At 35.9% G+C, this 19,220-nt stretch overlaps 1 protein-coding gene across 3 annotated transcripts; it reads right to left on the reverse strand.

Moving 5' to 3' along the window:
* Positions 1–1,012: 1,012 nt before the first annotated feature.
* Positions 1,013–19,218, reverse strand: NMBR (neuromedin B receptor). Of its 3 annotated transcripts, XM_077895248.1 has the most exons (4): positions 18,171–18,301; positions 17,357–17,447; positions 4,237–4,585; positions 1,013–2,338 (listed from the first exon to the last, which is right to left on the reverse strand). In XM_077895248.1, the coding sequence occupies exons 3-4, from the start codon at positions 4,561–4,563 to the stop codon at positions 1,937–1,939; spliced, it is 729 nt and encodes a 242-aa protein (XP_077751374.1). In that variant the 5' UTR covers positions 4,564–4,585; positions 17,357–17,447; positions 18,171–18,301; the 3' UTR covers positions 1,013–1,936. The 3 variants fall into 3 exon arrangements, with proteins under 3 accessions (XP_077751374.1, XP_077751369.1, XP_077751375.1); XM_077895243.1 differs by lacking the exon at positions 17,357–17,447 and having other exon boundaries at positions 18,171–19,218; XM_077895249.1 differs by lacking the exons at positions 17,357–17,447; positions 18,171–18,301 and adding an exon at positions 4,856–7,063.
* Positions 19,219–19,220: the final 2 nt, after the last annotated feature.

The following is a 19,220-nucleotide window of genomic DNA, read 5'->3' on the forward strand; positions in this document are numbered from 1 at the left end:
TATATATAGCATATATACTTTGTAATATATGTGAGAGAATATGTGAGAAATTAAAAGAATCTTGCAAGGTATATTTGCATATATGATTTGCATATACCTTGCAATACTCTTATATAACCTTCTACCATCATCTTAATACTAGCAAGGAGAAAGTTTCCACATGGACCAAGGATTACCATTGGTTCTTTAGATTTTAATAGATGAGCTTTAAAAGATTTAAAGACACTCAGAGTCCATGTAAAATTTGTGTATAGTATTTTGCACCTTTCCGATGAGTAGATCAACAACTTTTGCATTTAGGACAACTAATCAAGATAGAAGAGAGTTACAACTGAGTTGTGATGGAATAGTGGGTACATGTACATGTACCATGGTGAAGCATCTGGTTTTAGGTCTCACATTTTCCACAAGGCTATGTAAATTCTCTTTAACTTTCTTAATATTTCTGTTTCAATTTTCTAGTCTATAAAATAAAGATAATAATAGGACACATTTCAGAAATGAATTTACCATGAAGTGAATAAAGCTTAAGTTTGTGCCCTGGCAATGTGTTTATATGGTTGGGTATAATTGAGTAAAATTTGCAAAATTGTGTATTTTTCTAATAGAGATATTCCTCAAATTGTGTAACTTCATGCCCTACCAAAAATGGATCTTTCTATTTTTCACCTTAGGGTTTATACTGAGTATTAAATTTGATAAACAAAAAAGATAAAGTTTTATGATTATGCCTAGAATAGGGAAAACACTTGATTAATGTTCATTATCATTATTATCAACTATCATAGACAATTTGCTTGTGTTTATTTTTCTCATTGCTACATATGATTGAATATTTCATATCTTAAATAGTATGGCTTAGGGGTGTTTAAGAAAGAGCTTACTATATTAATAGAGTTTTCCACTTGGCAAAGTTAGAAAGAGAAATAGTGTGAAATATATTAATTCAAATGTTAGACTTACTGATACATATCTAAGAAGGGGTAGTGTTTAGAATTTAATCAAGACCATGTTTACATTTTGGTAAAATATTTAAAATATTTATTCAGAAAAAACTGTGGTACTATGCAGAGAAAACTTGCCTAAATGAGATTTCATACACTTATCAGGTGGCTGTTGCAAGAGAGAATGAGTAAATGATTGAACTCACCAGAATTACACTAATCATCATATCTATACAGATTCATCTAAATGTTCAGAGACTCAGCAATGTATATGAAAATGGCTATGCCATTTTCTAAGCCACAGTTTCGAGGCATATGATACCTATTTTACATTCATAATGAAAATCGATCATATTCATATGGTATCTATTTTACTATTCATAATCGAATGTCATCATTCCTTTTAATCACACACCTAAAAGTTACAGACATAAGCTGTCTCTATAAATTATGATTAATCATGCAAAGATTCACAATAAATATTATTGACTTGTGATTAAGCTCTACCTTTTGAATTCTCTATTTTACTTAAACAAAAGAGATAAATACATGCACTGCTTATGAATAAAATTCACCAGGAAAATATGACTTGTATTTCAAATAATGAGAGTTTGAATATTACCCTCACTGAATCATCAAGTCAATATAGGAATTCATTTCATGCTTCAAGATAAAACAAATTTAAGATAAATACATTAGAGTTGTCTCTAACAACAGCTTAAATCCTGAAACAATATTAATTTATACACATATAAAATGGCATCTTGGATGACTTTTAATGTGAGACATATATTTTTCAATGTAATTTAAAATCCTGTTCAGAGAAGAATGCTAGCTGTTTGTCTTGCCTTTTCTGAGTCAATCATGAAATCACCTGATGAATTAGCTAAGCAATAGTAAGAATGAGGAAATTGCTTCTTTCTGCTCTGCTCAATAGATAGTAAGGTGAGTAAATTCTTTCCATGTAGTAAGTTGTGAGTAGAAGGGCTAAATCACAATGCCATTTCCTGCTTCATGCTGTGCCCATTTAATAAAACTGAATTGGTCATCATGTTCTTAGCACTGCTTTTCAGAGATGTCATAGGCACTGCAGAAGAGCTGTGAAGGTAGCTGGTTGATCTCTCTCCATAGGACTTCCTCCCACAGCAGAGCTGGCTATTGAAATGCCTCCTGAAGCTTTCACTGAGTAGATAAAGAGCAAATGGATTGACACAAGAATTGCAAAAGCTCAGAACCCTGGCAACCAAGGTGACAATCATGTGGCCTAGAGATGGGTCAATCTCATTATAATTGAAAGACCTATACATGTAGAGAATGTGATTTGGAAACCAACAGAAGACAAAGCAGCCCACAAAGACCAGCACAATTTTCGCCAGGCGTTTCCGTGTTTCCATCTGCAAGTACAAGGAAATAGTCCCATCAGTTAAAATGAAACTGGAACCATCCTCATGTGAGACAACATGGTGCAAAAAGATTAAAACTTACCATGGCATACAAATGCAGCCAAAAATACAAAAATTATTTTCTTCAACAAAGTGATGATTTCAAGAGTTTGACAAATCCTATTTTGGTCACTATACTCTTTCATCTAAAAATATTTGACAGCCTATACAAGACTAGATGATAAACTATTAATAAATGGCTATATCTTCATGTTAAAACTGTGACCTAAAAAATTCTCTTATTTTTAACTACTTTCTTGTTGCTTACAGTCTTACTGTGTTCACTTTAAATATAAATCTTTTCTGTTTGTATCAAATCCACTGACTTAATGAACCACATAATAAATTCAAGATTAGATTCTTTTTTAAATCAGGGAAATTGAAATAGAGCATGACTTTTTAAATCCTTATTACACACACAAACAAAAACACAAAACCTGAGATTTGAAGTTCTGGCTCACATAAATCAAAATCACTGATTAACTATCAAATCTGTAAGTATTTACTATGTTAGATTACCTTTAAAAATAAAAATACATTTTTTTCTTTTCATAAACTTTATATATGGTATTTGCTGTTTTATAAGAAAGCCTTCAGAAATGTGATAGAGAAAATTCAAAATTTAGTCTAAAAATTATTTTTCTAACATCTAAAGTTCAAGGTTTAGCTCATATTTGTCTTATTTGCTTAAATGTTTAAATAAGGCAACATGAGTGTGAAAATTTAATTTATCAAAAGATACTGATAGTAAGCAGAATGATATTTTCAGAGCTAAAACTATTGATAATTAACCAGAACATGCCAAAGAAAACTGGAAAGGTTTCCAATTAAGACGGATCTGATGTTGGGTGGTAGTCGTGAACAGTGTTGGGGGAAGCAAATAAAAGTGCAGCAAAGAGGAGGAAAGCAAAATGTGGTACTCCAGATGTATTCTAGTGGCATGAGTTAAGTAAGATGGCAATATTTAGGAACTCAATTGTGAAATTTATATTATGAAGCATTGTCTACCCTAGCAGGTGGAGCATGGGTGCAAGAATTTCATGGCAGTCTATACTTGGAGACTCAAATGCACAGACTGGCTGTTGGCGTTGAGATTACTTCTTAGCAGATATCAAGCCCAATTACCAAGTCAGAGTCTGTAAGTCCCAATAGAAAAATTCACAAAAACAAGCAGAACTAATGCCATTTAAAAAAACAAAAGTGGAGGTGGGAGGGTAAAAGAAACTCAGTTTTAGAAACCAAAGCAAAAAGTCAAATACCCAAACTGAGATACAGATTGGATTACAGGGCAAAGGAAAAAGTACAGTGAGCCTATGACTTGGATTTTTTTTTTTGTTTCAATGATGCTACATATTTAGACAATTCTGGCATCCTACACAAACTGCACCCCCAGTTCCCAGACCATGTCCTACAGTCTTTCCTGATGGTCTTTGTCTCAGACTTTGTCATCCTTATTGGGCTAATGGGAGAAGAGACAATAATTAAATAAACTTATTCTTAAAATGTGATGATTTTCTGGCTTATTATGTTGTTTTTGCACTAACATTGGCAGGTAAGGAAATGCTTTCAAAGATATTAAATTTTAACAGCCCAGGCCCAGATGGCAGGTAAGGGGAACCTCAGTAGACCTCTACAGAGATGCTCTCCCCTCCTCCTCCCAACACAATGTCCCTTCCAGTTCGGGCTAAATGCAAATCCCAGTGCCCTGTGGCTCTTTTCTAATCTTTCATGGTACTGAGAATCCAAGAAATGGAACAGAAAGTAGCAGTGACTGCATCTGACCCCCACACCCCGAAGACACACACACACACACACACACACACACACACACACACACCTGCCAAGCCTACCTGTTTTTTCGTATGTTCATTGTATTCTCCGGGAAGATTATGTGCACTTTTAATTAAGGTCTTTGCAATATGATAATAATAAACGCTAATAATAGCCAGTGGTATGAGGAAATAAACCAAGAAGATGAGCACTGAGTGAATCTTTGGGTGTAATTCATCCGTCTGAGGGTAGGGGATACACGCCGTGAAGTTGCCATTTTCCAAACTATCAATGCGCTTCACTTCGGAAAACACGGCTTCGGGAACGGCCAGCAGCACCGAGAGCACCCAGATGCCCACCGCCTTCGCGCAGGTGCACAGCACCGCCCCGGACGTCTGCATGTCCATGGGGTTGACGATGGCTCTGTACCTGGCAAACAACACGCCCCACATTACTCTCGTAGACAAATGGAAAGGGAAAGAGAAAGAGCCAGGGAGGGAGGGAGGGAGGAAGATCCTACTTGCTGATACTCTATTATTCCCTAGCTGGTTTGCAGTGTATGGAATACTTGGTACCTCCGATGTCTGTCTGTCTGTCTGTCTGTCTCCAAGTCACTCCACTGCTTGTTGGCACAGAAGATGGGAAGAGACAGGGAAAGATTTTAAGCTGTCATTCTTCAAATTGCATTGATTTGCTTACCTCTTTCACAAGCTCTTTCTTTCCGAAATCCATACATGCCACAAAGTAGCATCAGTTACTGAATTTCTTGTTGAAATCATTATATTTTCAAAAAACATGAAAAGATCACTGCTGAAATTGCAGGGAATAGACAATAACTCTAAAATATAAAATGTTTACAAAATAATTTTACTAAGTTCTATCTTAATACTTGCCTTTAGCTTTTGAGCTTGAGTCTCCTACTTTTTTCCCTAAGGACGTTAGTAAAACTTACAGACTATCTAGATGGTGATTTCTGCCATGTTTCTTTCGATCAGAAGAGCTGAAAGAACTGAAGATGAAATAACATTCTGTCTTCGCAGATCAAATTTATTTCATGTTGAGACCTCATGAAATCCTCTCTTCCTATATAATGCCATCATACTGGTGAAAGGAAACACACTCCAGAACTTAAGGGCTTAACCAATCCAAACCAATTACTCACACACTTTTAGGCAATAATAATGCAAAAAAAATTGTTAGTGAACATTAAATTATTTATATTTTTCTGAAAGTATTTCTGTTATAGCATATCTAGGTTGTTAGCAAGATAGAATAAAAAGTGATTTTAGTCAAACAAATCTGAACCTTTGTCTCATCTCTAATACCTTTTGGAAAATCACTTAAGATCTTCATCTGAAAAAAAAAAAGATCTTCATCTGTAGGGTGAGGATTTATAACATTTCTCTCAAAATTTTTTGATTATACAAAAATAAAACGCCTAATTAGCAGATGTGCCTGCCAATTAGCAGATACTAATTGTTATGATTCTGTACCTTTTCCTTATTTACGTTTGATTTAGTCTTGTGTTCTAAAAAGCTCAGACTATTTCAAGCACCATAACAACTGGGTAAGGTGTTCTGAGGTTCTGTAAAGATGTTTCCCATCGCCTATAGGAGAGGAACAGCTCCCAGCCTGAGGGAGCCTCTCCTTCTCCTTCCTGACTTGCATAAAGTGTCATTCCCAGGCCCTCAAGAAGAGAAGTTCTGTATTTTTATCTAGAGAGTCTTCCCATGTATAACAAGAAACATAAATTTTAAAGTGGAGTAGCAACAAAGGGCCTCGACACCAAATTAAATAAAGTAGCATGCATAATGCATTTATTTTACCCAGACTTTGCACATCACAGAACACAGTAGACATGTGCTCCATCCTCATTTTGCTTAATTGCATGTTCTTAAGAAGCTAAAAGAAGAAATACAATAAGTAACTAGAATGAGCTATTTTTTTCTGTTTCTTTAAACTTTTTATTAGATTAATACATTCAAAGAGGTGTTATTTTTGTTTTGTTTTGTTTTCTTCTTTTTCATCAGCGTGCACTAAGAGCCCATAAAGAAAAATAGAAACCCTCAATTTCATTTCAGGTCCTTCTCCTGGCTGGGACGAACCAATGTCATGTCATTACCTCCGTATATCTAAGAAATGTATCTTTGCCACTATTTCTTGAAATAAATGTTATAGACATTTGCTTTTGACATCCTGTTATGGAGGTTGAAGATTTTCTCTTATACTACCTCTATTCCTCCCATTACTAACTTCCTGGTTTAGTATGCTATATTAAATGTTTATAAAATAGTCACTATATTGTTATTATAACTAAACAAGTATCTCACACTACAGAATTAAACAAAATATATTTTCTTTCTTACACATGTCTCTAATATACCTACATTTGCTACTTGATTATTTTCTTGTTTGTATAATTTTTCATGTTCCTGTATTTCCTTTTTTTTTCAATGTTCTTTTGCCACCTTGCTGAATAATTGGGGTCCCAGTGTTTGAATCTCAATTCCTCTTTCTTAGTCTTTTACTTTATTAAGATCATCTCCACCTTTTTTGGTTTTACACCTGAGATACTTTATAAGCTTTAGCTTCCACTCTTTCTTCTGATTTTTTAAACCTCTGCTATCATATTTTTGATTTCTAGAAGTTCTTTCTAGTTTTCAAGTCACTCTTTTGCATAATATCCTATTCTTATGTTATAAATATATAACGTCTTATTGTATATCTAGAACTAATTCAGGAAATTTTACTTCTCTTTCTGGTATAGTTTCAGTAATAGTTAACAATAGTAGCACAGCTTCTCTCAAGTTTCAAGGGAAAAAAAATCTTTTTTCTCACAATAAAATCCAAGCGAATAACTACTTAGAAGAAGCCTATTCCCTTCACAGAGTCCAGTAACTGAAGTTTAGTACCAATATACATTATTTTCACTGTGGATCCATTTTTTCTTTTTACATGTTCAGGTGTCCCTCTCTTCCTTTTTTTTTTTTTTTTTTTTTTTTTAAACATTAGTTGTGATGCTGTTCTTGGAATTCATGGAAATACAATTAAAGCAGATTTTAAACAAACAAACAAAAAAACAACTAATACCTTCAAAGAGGTTTATTTATTTGGTTTCTTTATGTTGGAATTTCTCCCCAAAAGTTAGATATCTACCACCTGCCAGTTCATATTTAAGATTAAAGTTTACAAAGCTGATGGTAGGGGATCCCTGGGTGGCTCAGCGGTTTGGCGCCTGCCTTTGGCCCAGGGCATGATCCTAGAGTCCTGGGATCGAGTCCCGCATCTGGCTCCCTGTATGGAGCCTGCTTCTCCCTCTGCCTGTGTTTCTGCCTCTCTCTCTCTCTCAGTCTGTGTCTCTCATGAATAAATAAATAAATTTAAAAAAAAAAGCTGATGGTAAATTCTTTTGTAAAGGGAGGAGATGGGAAAAGAGTAGAGAAGTTTTAGGGGGTGATGAATACTAAAAATTAATCAATTAAGTAGCCTTTCTTTATTAGATTGTCAGAAATCTCAAAGAATATTCTGGTCTTTCCTTTGTGGATTTAAAAGGGAAGGAAACTTCACTCCCCATGCCTTTATTCTACCCCATATCTAACCACTTAAACATAAATTATGTTAAGGAAACTGCAAAGAGAAATGAAAGCTGTAACTTTTTCATTCTGACAAGATTGCCACAGTAAAGCTAGCAACCAATCTAGAATTCTTAATTTAGGAGAAAAAACCTATTAGGAGTGTAAGACATGGGTAGAGAAGCCTTTTCAACCGGAATGATTCTTGGTCATACCCTGCAAGAAATGGAAATAGATTTTGGATCTTCCCCTAAAGGATACAAACTTGACAGAAAGGGGAGTATCAACAATTCAATAAAGCCAGAAATTGCAGTTTAAAACAAGAGATGATGCAGCCCGGGTGGCTCAGCGGCTTAGGGCCACCTTCAGCTCAGGGCGTGATCCTGGAGACCCGGGATCAAGTCCCACGTTGGGCTCCCGGCATGGAGCCTGCTTCTCCCTCTGCCTGTGTCTCTGCCTCTCTCTCTGTGTCTCTCATAAATAAATAAAATCTTTTTAAAAAAATGAAAAAGAAAACAAGAGATCACTGAAGTGTCATTATTAGTACTTACATATCACTTATAATTGCCAAATAATAAACTTTACATTAATGTTTCCTGTACATCTTTGAAAGGATAAAAAGTCAAACAATATAGTGCAAATTAATATGGAATGCTTAATCATCCTTCCTTCAAATATTTATAAAAGGGATCCCCAGGTGGCGCAGCGGTTTGGCGCCTGCCTTTGGCCCGGGGAGTGATCCTGGAGGCCCAGGATCGAATCCCATATCGGGCTCCCGGTGCATGGAGCCTGCTTCTCCCTCTGCCTGTGTCTCTGCCTCTCTGTCTCTCTCTGTGTGACTATCATGAATAAATAAATAAAATATTAAAAAAAAAAAATATTTATAAAAATGTAAGAATGATAGTCTCTCAATGTACAAACCATCTCATTAAATTTAGTAGCATAATACATATGTGTGAAAGTTATCTTTTTTTTCTTTCAGATTGTCTCAGAAAGGTATTCCTCATTGAAAACTAGAAAATAATCAAAAGGAACTAAAAACATAATCATCATTCATGTACTAAATATCAATAAATAGATATGCTTCTTCATTAATTTCTGTTTTGAACCTTGCACTTACCATCTCTGTGTATAGTCTAAATTTAACATAAAGAGCTAATGAAATATAATCATATTACAAAATATATCATGAAAATTGGATCATTTTTAGCTCATATAAAGTCATCTCAGTATCTCAAAATCTCCATCTACACATTTCTGTAAACCTACTAGTTACATTATCCAGTTTCTTCTATCATCTATCTATCTCTTTCTCTCTCTCTTTCTTTTGGCTTATCATACTTTTATTTATCAGAGGCCAACAAAGAGTTTAAATGTGATCAATCTGACAAAGGAGAGAAAGGTATCATGGAAGCAAGAGAGAAAGAGAAAATTTCAAAAAGACGTATAGACCTCTGTGTCAAATACTCCCTGAAGACAAAAATGAAAACGAAAACCTCCTTTTGCTTACTATTCTATCTAAAGTACATAATATAATGCTTGACCCATAACCATTTCTCAATGAATGTTTGTTGAACTGATAAGGAAATGTGATCTGAGCGGCCAGGAGATTACTTAGTAAAAGCAGTTTTGGTAGACTAGGATGGTCGTTAAATATTAGGTTAAGGTTAGAATGAATGTCAGAGATGGATACTCAGTCTAGTCTAGTGATGCCCAAGCTGGATCCAATTTGGAATCATATAGAGCTGAAAACAGATAGAGGAGTAGGTTTTTCCTCAGATTCACTGGCACAGAGTCTCTAGGATGTAAAATGTGAGGTTCTGCATTTTACTAAGATTTTCAAATGATTCTGAATACAAACCAGGTTTAGAAACCACCTTTTAAGAAGATTGATTGTGGCGATAAGCATCTTTCTACAAGACCCCTGTGAGCTTGTCTGGTGCAAAGGACACACATTCAGCAGTGGAGAGTATCTGGAATCCAGCAAAAGTTCAGCATTAAAAATTACATGCCTGACCTATACAATATGTCACATGATTTTTCTTTAAGATCTGTTTATTTATTTTAGAGAAAGAGTGTGTGTGAGCCAGGGAAAGGGCGGGGGGTGGGGGGGGAGAGAAAGAATCCTCAAGCTGACTCCCCACTGAGCATGGAGCCTTTCATGGGGCTCTGTCCCAGGATCATGAGCTAAGCTGAATACAAGAGTCAGTCACTTAACTGTCTAAGACACCCAGGTGCTGAACATCATATTTTAAAAGTATTTATAGCTTATAGCGATAAAACTTATTGTGACTAAAATCACTAAATTTATTATTTAAAAGTATCTGTTCATGATTATAGAACAGAATGTCTATAACGATAATCTTTTAAAAATAATGTAAGAGTGGGATGTCACTTTGGAAAGGATGAGAAATACCAAATTTGATTACAGAGGGCTCAGCAATTCCATTTGTTCTTTACTCCCCTCCACTAAATCACTTTGTTCTTAACCCATTAAAGTATATGACTTAAAAAAAAAAAAAAGTATATGACTTAAATGACACATGAAGGTGTCACAAGGAGAATGACAATGACAAATCAGGGTGGTGAAGGCAACAGGTTAGAACTAGCCAGTCTAAGATTAAAGGAATTAGAGAAGGCCTATAGAAGGTAGAGAGCTCATTTTCATTAATTTACAATAGGCTTATTTTGTTTTCCACTTCAATGCCTATTATTTAAAAAGTAACTGCATATGTGAATAAAAATTGGCTTGAATGAAAGGGTCATTTGTTATCCTGATACATAGTTGACACAGTATAAGTAGTTACACAGCAACATACTGTTTAGAAATGTTTTCACATTGTCATTTGAGAAAATAATCCTGTGCAGTAAAATTGATTAAAGTACCCATTTTGCAGAAAAGTTCATTGAAATTAAGGAATTAAATGATGTTGAAATGATCACAGAGCCAGCAGGCAGATGACTCAGGATTCACACAAGACTATCTTGTGACTTCAGAGTCTATATATTTTCAATTTATGGAACATTGCAGAGAATGCAGCTGAAAGTGTATTATCTATTCTACTCATTTATAGAAATTTGACTTCCTTGTCCTTTTAAAGCCAGTGGTATTTTTAAGTGAAAAGACGGGATTCTCGGGTAGCTCAGTGGTTTAGCGCCTGCCTTCACGCCCAGGGCATGATCCTGGGGACCCGGGATTGAGTCCCACGTCGGGCTCCCTACATGGAGCCTGATTCTCCCTCTGCTGTGTCTCTGCTCTCTCCGTGTATCTCTCATGAATAAATAAATGAAATTTTTTTAAAAAAAGACTTATGTCTGTAATCACATTTTCTCAATTATAACAATCATTTTTATGGGAGTAACTAAGCCTCAATAGTACTAGCAAGTAATATTTCATATTTTTAAAGTCATCTCTAAAAACTACATTTTCATCAAATCAATGTAAATACCTATAGTCACCTCCAGGTCATGCTCTCATAATCTAAAACTACTTCTTATGAGATGCTTAATGCTTGGCTGTCTCTTAAAATGTGATTCTCTTCCAAAAATTAATTTAAATTAAATAACAATTATTAAAATTTTCATTCTCAAAATATTCCACCCAAATTTCCACAAATAATAAAAGTAAAGGGGATTTAAATTGAAAGTTTAAAAAATATTCTTAATGAAAATCTGCAGAAGAAAAAAATCAAAACCTAGTGGCAAACAGATGAATCAAGGGAAGGGCTAGGGATAAATAAATGGTTAACATTTATTCTTGTTCCCCTTGAAGATCTATGACTAACTGGAAATAGAAAATACTGCCAGAACCTCAGTAAACCAGTGACATTCGCAAAGGTAGGCTATGAACCTAATAACAATGAATATCAATAATTAAAACAGTAAGTTAAGAGACAGCTCACTAAGTTTGAACCTAACAATATCAAGCTGGTTCATCACTTTGGATCCTGAATTAAAATTGAAAATAATTTCGATCATACAGAAACAAATGAGAACTCAGGAACAAAACAACAAACAATAAAAAAAGGAAATGTAATGAAGATATGTATCTTATTGTGTAGAAAAAAAACATATGAACTTTCTGAATACCAGTTGTCAGTATATTTGGGATGTGGTTGGATTTTTCCATAGAGCTGAAAAAATTTACTGATTACATAAATATTATCTAAAACCTACATACTAATTCAAAAGTAGAAATAATAATGGAAAGTAAATGCACAAACATAGTATATAACTATTTTGTACTGAATATTGGATCAACTCCTTCCAGAAGAGAATCATCTACACCTCATGTCAACATCAGTTTTTCCAGAAATACAATAAATAAACAAGTAAGGATTAACTAAAAGATTTTAAGTTAGAACTTATTGAATGGACTATTATACAACCACAATAAAGGACGAGATCATGTCATTTGTGACAACGCAGATGGACATAAAGGGTATCACACTAAGTGAAATAAGTCAGATCGAGAAAAACAAATACCATGTGATTTTTTTTCATGTATGAATCCTGAAAAACAAAACAAATGAACAATAATAATACAAAAGAATCAGATGTACAAATACAGAGAATGAGTTGGTGGTTACCAAAGGGAAGGGAGGTGAGGGGATAGCAAAATGGATGAAGGAGGAGATTCGGGCTTCCAGTTATGCAATAAATATCACGAGAATAAGAGAAACAGCATAGAGAATTTAATCAATGTTATTATAATAGTGTTGCACAGTGACAGATGGTAGCTACACTTGTGGCGAGCATAGCATAATACATAGAGAAGTTGACTTACTATGTCATACACCTGAAACTAACATAACATTGTATGTCAACTATACTTAAATTTTATTTTTTTAAAAAGAACTTGCTGAGAAGGAGAAAATAAAAACACAATAAAAAATTTTCAAGACCTTGGAGACTGGTCAACCCCTCTGAGGAATCAGCAACTAGAAGAAACAAAGAAATTGTTATTTTTGTTCTTGAGACACACAACAGGAACTGTACTGCTGGGACAACTAACAAGGAAAGTGTTGAATGTCAACTGTCTGACCTCCTGGCTCAGGCAGACCAGATGGACCCCTAGTTAACTGTAGCATCACAAGCAAAAGACTGACAGGTACATCTTAAAGAGTCTTTGTTTCCACTGAGAAGTGGGCCAAATAGAATCAGCATATATTATTAACTGAAAGCCTTGTCTGAGACATTGCAACATTGAGTAGAGCAATAGATAGAGCCTCAGAGACAGAACTCACCATCCAGCTGCCTTAACGATTCTAGTGTCCCTTCTCCTCTTTTGGTCTTTGCTCAATAGCCAGGTAGGAAAATAATAGGATCCTATTTAATATTTAATATTTAATATCAGAAAAAACATAATCCAATACATTAAATTAAGATTAATTTCACTCTTATTATCTTATAGATTTTTAATATTGAATTTATAAATGCATTTTAATTAACAGTTACATTAAAAATAATAAAAAATAATGCCTCAGCTCTGCAGTAGAAGACATTATTCTTTTGCAAATGAAGAAAATATTGCCTTCTGAGCATGTGTTTTGCACTATTTTATCATCTTCTCCAACTAGAACATTTGAACCAATAGATACAGGACTCACACTGACATGCCTAGTATATCCCCTCCTTATTTATAGTGTGTCCTAAAGGTTTCAAATCAAGGTGGATGAATAATCTTCAAAAACCATAAGATAATATATAAATGATGGCAATAGTGTGAATATTGTAAAAATTATACAGCACCCCCAATGTGCAAGAATCCTTCTAAAGAGAAGGAAAATGGACATAAGCTGGAAGCATTTGAGACTAGTGAGCAAAAGATATCAGACTTATTGGAGTCAACTTTTGTTTAACAAAAAAACATATGAATTCAAATTAAAAACAAATTAAGTGCAGGTTATAATTTATCTTGTTTTATGACTACATAAAAATAACACTGAGCCCTTCTTATGGAAAAATTGTTCACAAGCATGTGACTCACATTTGGTGATAGTATAAGCCACCTTATTGTCTTCAACTTTTATTTTTCCTCTACCTGAGTTTCCTTCATTTCTTTTTTTTTTTTTTTTTGTATGTTGTTAGGATCTTTATTTATAAGCTCTTTTAAATTCTTTTGGGGCAAGTTGAAAATAAAGAAGTCCTCACTCTGGTAAAATGGGTTATCTGTAGGGGGAGTGGGGAGTATTCTCTTAGTGAGGTATAGCCAGCTTGAACTCTCCAGAAGAGTTTAGAAACACTCTCTTAAGTGTAATGTCAGCACAGAGAAGCAAAGATTTCTAAACATACTATCCAGGGGTCCAGACCAAAGAAAGCATCTCCAGTTGGGGTCAGTTGGTTAATCAGTACCTGAGCTTTGATCAGGAGTTTTGGTGAAAACTCAGCAAACAGATTATGGCATTTCCTCCCATCACTGGACTGAGACTGACCAAAAAATGTTTTTGACAGCTAAGGAGTGTTAGATCCAGGTCCTACATTTGATCTGTTTCAGTATTTTAGCAAATAACTGTACTGAAGAGAATATGTTTTCATTGGTATAATATCCAGATAAGGCTAATGATTCAAGGTTCATACCTAACAAAATTAGCTCAGTTATGGAATTAAATCTGATTATCCTAATTGGCAAACAAAAGCTTGAAATCATTACTATATTAGCACTTTATTCAGATTTGGTGCAAAGTTATTTTTGCATCCAATCCAGCATTGTCTATTTAATATCAGAAAAAAAATAATCCAATACATTAAATTAATATTAATTTCACTCTTATTATCTTATAGATTTTTAATATTGAATTTATAAATGCATTTTAATTAACAGTTACATTAAAAAGAATAAAAATTAACACCTAGTTTTACATTTTTAAACACATAAAATTATAAATTTTACAGTTCAGCACCAGGAATCTGAGAAATTTATTCCTGTAAAGGAAAAAAGAAGAACCCATGCTTAAAAGTTATTTGCATTTTAATTAGGGGCTTTTAGAGGGTGAAAGGTCTTCATGCATCAAAGAAATGATATTCTAAGCCTGAAAATGAAACTACTGTAATAAATAGTGAAGGAGAGATCTATCATGCCAACCACAAAGTATGTTTATGGGACTCCACCTATTCAGTATCATAGCACACATGTGAGAGTGTGTGTGTGTGTGTGTGTGTGTGCATAAAACTGTTAGAAACATAATACCTCAGAGAATACACAAGTGCCTGTAATTAGCTATTTAATGTGAGCAAGCAAACAAGGACATTTTCAAAATCAAAAAAAAAAAAAAAGCCAAGATAAAAATAGACAACAAATTGAGGTCAACACTCTCACCATCTCATGCCCTGTATCTCCTCCTCCTACTCTGGTTATGATACGCCTCTGAGGCACATCTACAGTAAACACAAATGACCTTTTCCAAGAATGTATCAGTTGAAACTTCTCGAAAAAGTTTGGAAAGCCAAGGATTAATAATTTCAAGTGCCAAAAGTGTCATCCACACTACCCTTTGGTCATATTTGAACCTAACAGATACAGTACTGAACACATTGAACAAGGTGATTTAGGTCTCAAGGCAGATTCATGAAAATCATATCTCTTATTTCAGTCTCTGCTTTCCAGTGATTCTGTCATCAATGTTCTAAAACACTGAAGTCCACATCACATTGGGATATGTTTTCTGAAATAGAATTATCTTCTGTTTCTTTTCTACATTACTGTGATCTCTACTTCTAATTCTCTATTTTCTTAAGCAAAGAAATTTAAGCTATCTCATGAAAATAGGATATTTGGTTTAACAAATGAATTTGTTGCTTAAAAACTCTACTAACAGGGTTTTGGGGTTTTTTTTTGTGTGTATGTGTTTGTTGTTTTAGTTTTCCTATTGCTACAACTACTACTTAATTTTGATTTCGAGATGTTTCTTTTATCTTGCAATCACATTTTATGGTTTTCTTTCCTTTTGTTGAATCTAATGAATCAACTTTTGCAACCATTTTTCCTTTTTTACTCTTGGGTTCTTTATTTCAAACTGAAATTTTTAGTCTACCATTAAGTAGGAAAAATCATTAATACTTTCTTACACTTAGAAAAACAATAATGCTGCTTAATGGTGAAGAGTATGGTCTTTGAACTGAGTTCAAATGCTGACTCCATCATTGTGAGGTCATGAAAATGTTGCTTTATTTCAAGACTTAGTTTTCTTAACTTTAAAATAGTAACAATATTAATGCCTACTTACTAGTGTTGTGAGGGTAATAAATTTACACAGAAAAGGCACAATGCTAAGGGTGATTAGTCTTCTACTTGTTCTCAAATTCACAGGATGTCAAAACATTGGTTAGACAGAATGTGAGGCGATCAAGTACTTATCAACACTTGATTACTGTGTTCTGGAAGAAAAATAGAAGTGTAGATAATATACAGCAAAACATTTCCAAACCATTTCAACTGAATATTGGAATGTATTGGGTCATTTCACCACCAGTGATTTCAATTCTTCAATTTATATTTCTAAAACACACACTAATAGGCAGGAGTAGAATCTGGACCAAGTAGAAGAGGCCACCCACCTTTTTTTATCCTTATTGTTACGTTGTCTGTGGTGCATTTACAAAGTACATGACATACATAACAAACTGAAAAAGTCAGTAAATACATAAGGTATAGCATGTTCTGTCAGCTTGGTCAGAGCAAACTTACCTGTGGGTCTCCCTGATAACAGAGTGAGAAAAATGGCATGAAATAAACTCAAGCCCCAGATCTTACTACTGATAAAAGCACAATGATAGTAATTTTAACTATTGTAGTGATAATTATTCATTAAGTTTCATTCTAATCATTAAGTAGAATTTCTTAACTTACTAATTAAAATAGAGCCTATAAAGGAGGTCAGCTAAATTAAAAAGTCACATTTTAATCTAGGATTCAAAGAAAACTTCATAAAAGGTAATAGAAATGGTGTCATAGTAGCAAGACGAGGTGCATAATTTACCCAAAGGCACCCATTTTTATAGGAAAGTGGTTTTAGAGAGACTATGACACAAACCAAAAAGTCAATATTAGGTTTAAAAAGGCAGAAGCTCTCAACTCGCTGGTGATTGTTGTCTTTCCTTTAATGAAGAATAACACTTCAATGCCAGAGTAATGGAAGGGTATTATTGCAAATACCAGGAAATTTAGATGGACTCATTTTCCATTAATAACAACATATAAATTGAAAAAGAGGAGAGTGAACACCTCCTTAATCACCCAAGTTCAATTGTTTATCTAAATAGCTTAAGTCCATACCCCATCCTCAAGGGAATTAGACCAGGTCTCTATGCACAGTTGCCTAATTGGACATTTTGTCCCCACTCCCACCCAGACATTCCTCCTGCTTAAATGCCTGAAAGCATGATTATAGAGAGACTGAGACCTCTGGACCAGGAGTCAGCAGACCTGGATTCTCTTCTCTGCTCTGCCAGAGGGACTTACATCCCCAGTGCCTCAACATCTTCTCCTGGAAAATGACATAGTTGAACTTAGCTGATCTGCTAAGGTAGAATAATGGACACTTCCCCACCTTTGAAATATGTGAAAAGCAGAGTTGATATCAAAAATGTATTTTTATAGCATCTTAAGACACTAAAATTTGGTACCTACCTGTTGAGGAGGGGTGTCACTTAACTTGAAGTATTAAAACAAGAATGCGCAGTCATCTATCTGAAGAGCACTTACTATTGTAGTTGTTTGACTTCAAATAAAACAGAATTTAGTTAATATGTGTAAATGGTATTTCCCTATATTTGAAAAAAAAACTTCAAAATTAAACATTTCCCTAATATTAATTCAGACATTCTTACCTATCATGTTATTAAAATACTGAATAAGGAACTGCACTTCTAAACTTTTGGCACACAAGAAAAACCTCTACATGATAGTTGCACTGTTGTCCGATTATTCTGTAGCTTTTCTATGAAGTAAATAATAAAGATTCCCAAAGTGTGTGCAGGGGAGGAGGAAGACTAGGATATGCTATTTTAAAACTCCTTTTTTTTTTTTTTTTTTTTTTAAGATTGTACTTATTTGTTCATGAGAGACACAGAGACACAGGCAGAAGGAGAAGCAGGCTCCTCGCAGGGGGCCTCATGCGGGACTCAATCCCCAGACCTGGGATCTCCCTGAGCTGAAGGCAGATAGATGCTCAACTGCTGAGCCACCCTTAAAACTACTATCAAACTAACGCAATGTTAATTATTTTAAAAGTAATGATTTTCTTCTTCTTTTTTTTTTTTTTTTTTTCAGGCTTCACAGCTCGGTCCGTTTGAACTCCTTTCATTCCAAATCCCAGATACACTCTCTCTCCTTCACTCCTTGCCCATCCCCAGACTTTCCAAACTCCCTCTTCCCCCCAGGAGCGCTCCTTACCCTCTTCCACCTCTTTCCCAGGCCACATCGCCACTACCTGCGCCCTTACCTGTCGGCGCTGAGGGCAGTGAGAGTGAACACGGAAACCCCCACGGAGGTGAGCTGGATGACGGGGATCAGTTTGCAGCCCACCTTCCCGAACATCCACTCGTCAAAGAAGTAGCGCGACGCGTCCACCGGGACGCAGGTGAGCAGCAGCAGCAAGTCCCCGGCGGCCAGGTTAGAGATGAAGATGTTGGGGACGCTCCTCATGGCGCTGGTGGTGATGAAGATCTTCACCAGCATGATGTTGCCCAGCAAGCCCACGGCGATGATGAGCAGGTAGAGGGACGGGATCACGCAGCGGATGGCGAACTTGGCGCCGGTCCCGTCCGAGGCGGGCAGAAAGTCCGGGCCGGACCCCCCCGGAACCCAGCCGCTCTGATTCTCGCCCGCGGCCCCCGAGAGGTTGCAAAGCGCCTTGGGGGGCATGGTCTCCTTCCCAGGAGAGCCCGCTGGGGTTTCATGCGCCCAGGTGCCCTGAAGCGTAACACACACTTGGGCTTAATCAATGTCCCTCTCACAGGGACAGGTTCCCCGCCTGGGGGGGGCTCGTGGTCACACTGCCCCGCATCCCAAAGACGCCCGGGACTTGGTGAGAAGTCTGTCCACGCTCTGGTGCTTCATCTCTGGAAGGGGCACATTGGCGCCTGCTGGCTCCAAATTAAAAAAAAAAAAAAAAAGGAAAAAAAGGCAAAGCAGTTGCGTCTTTGTGCTAATCCTCAGTGGTTTATTTCCTTTACAGCTAGCGGAAAACAGTCCTTTAGTGAACAAAGATTTATCCCTCCGGAATTAATAAAAGTACCTGCTGGACAGTTCCCGGGGAGGCGAGGAAGTGATCCCGTAGCTGCCCAACGAAGCGCAACTGAAACCCTGGGGAACCAGCGGAGGGGCGGCTGGCACTTTCTGCAGTTCCTGCTGTCGCGTGTGGAATTGGAGGGGATCTGATTCCTCTCACTCTGCGCCCCTACATAGTTACAGTCTTACCCGCCTCCGAGCGGGAGGAGCCCCAGACAGTTTGCGAACCTCAGAATTTAGGGGCTGGGCTAGGAAGGCCCTG

Source organism: Canis aureus, chromosome 1 (assembly GCF_053574225.1).
Source record: "Canis aureus isolate CA01 chromosome 1, VMU_Caureus_v.1.0, whole genome shotgun sequence".
In the NCBI taxonomy this organism is placed as follows: domain Eukaryota; kingdom Metazoa; phylum Chordata; class Mammalia; order Carnivora; family Canidae; genus Canis; species Canis aureus.

Bases quoted from the DNA above. Each gene is read 5' to 3' on its own strand.
- NMBR (XM_077895243.1), bottom strand. From the start codon at position 18,592: ATGCCCCCCAAGGCGCTTTGCAACCTCTCGGGGGCCGCGGGCGAGAAT. The intron at 4,586-18,170 runs GTAAGGGCGCAG...GTTGTTTGCCAG, and splicing joins ACTGCCCTCAGCGCCGACAG to GTACAGAGCCATCGTCAACC. The intron at 2,339-4,236 runs GTAGGCTTGGCA...TTGTACTTGCAG, and splicing joins ATGAACATACGAAAAAACAG to ATGGAAACACGGAAACGCCT.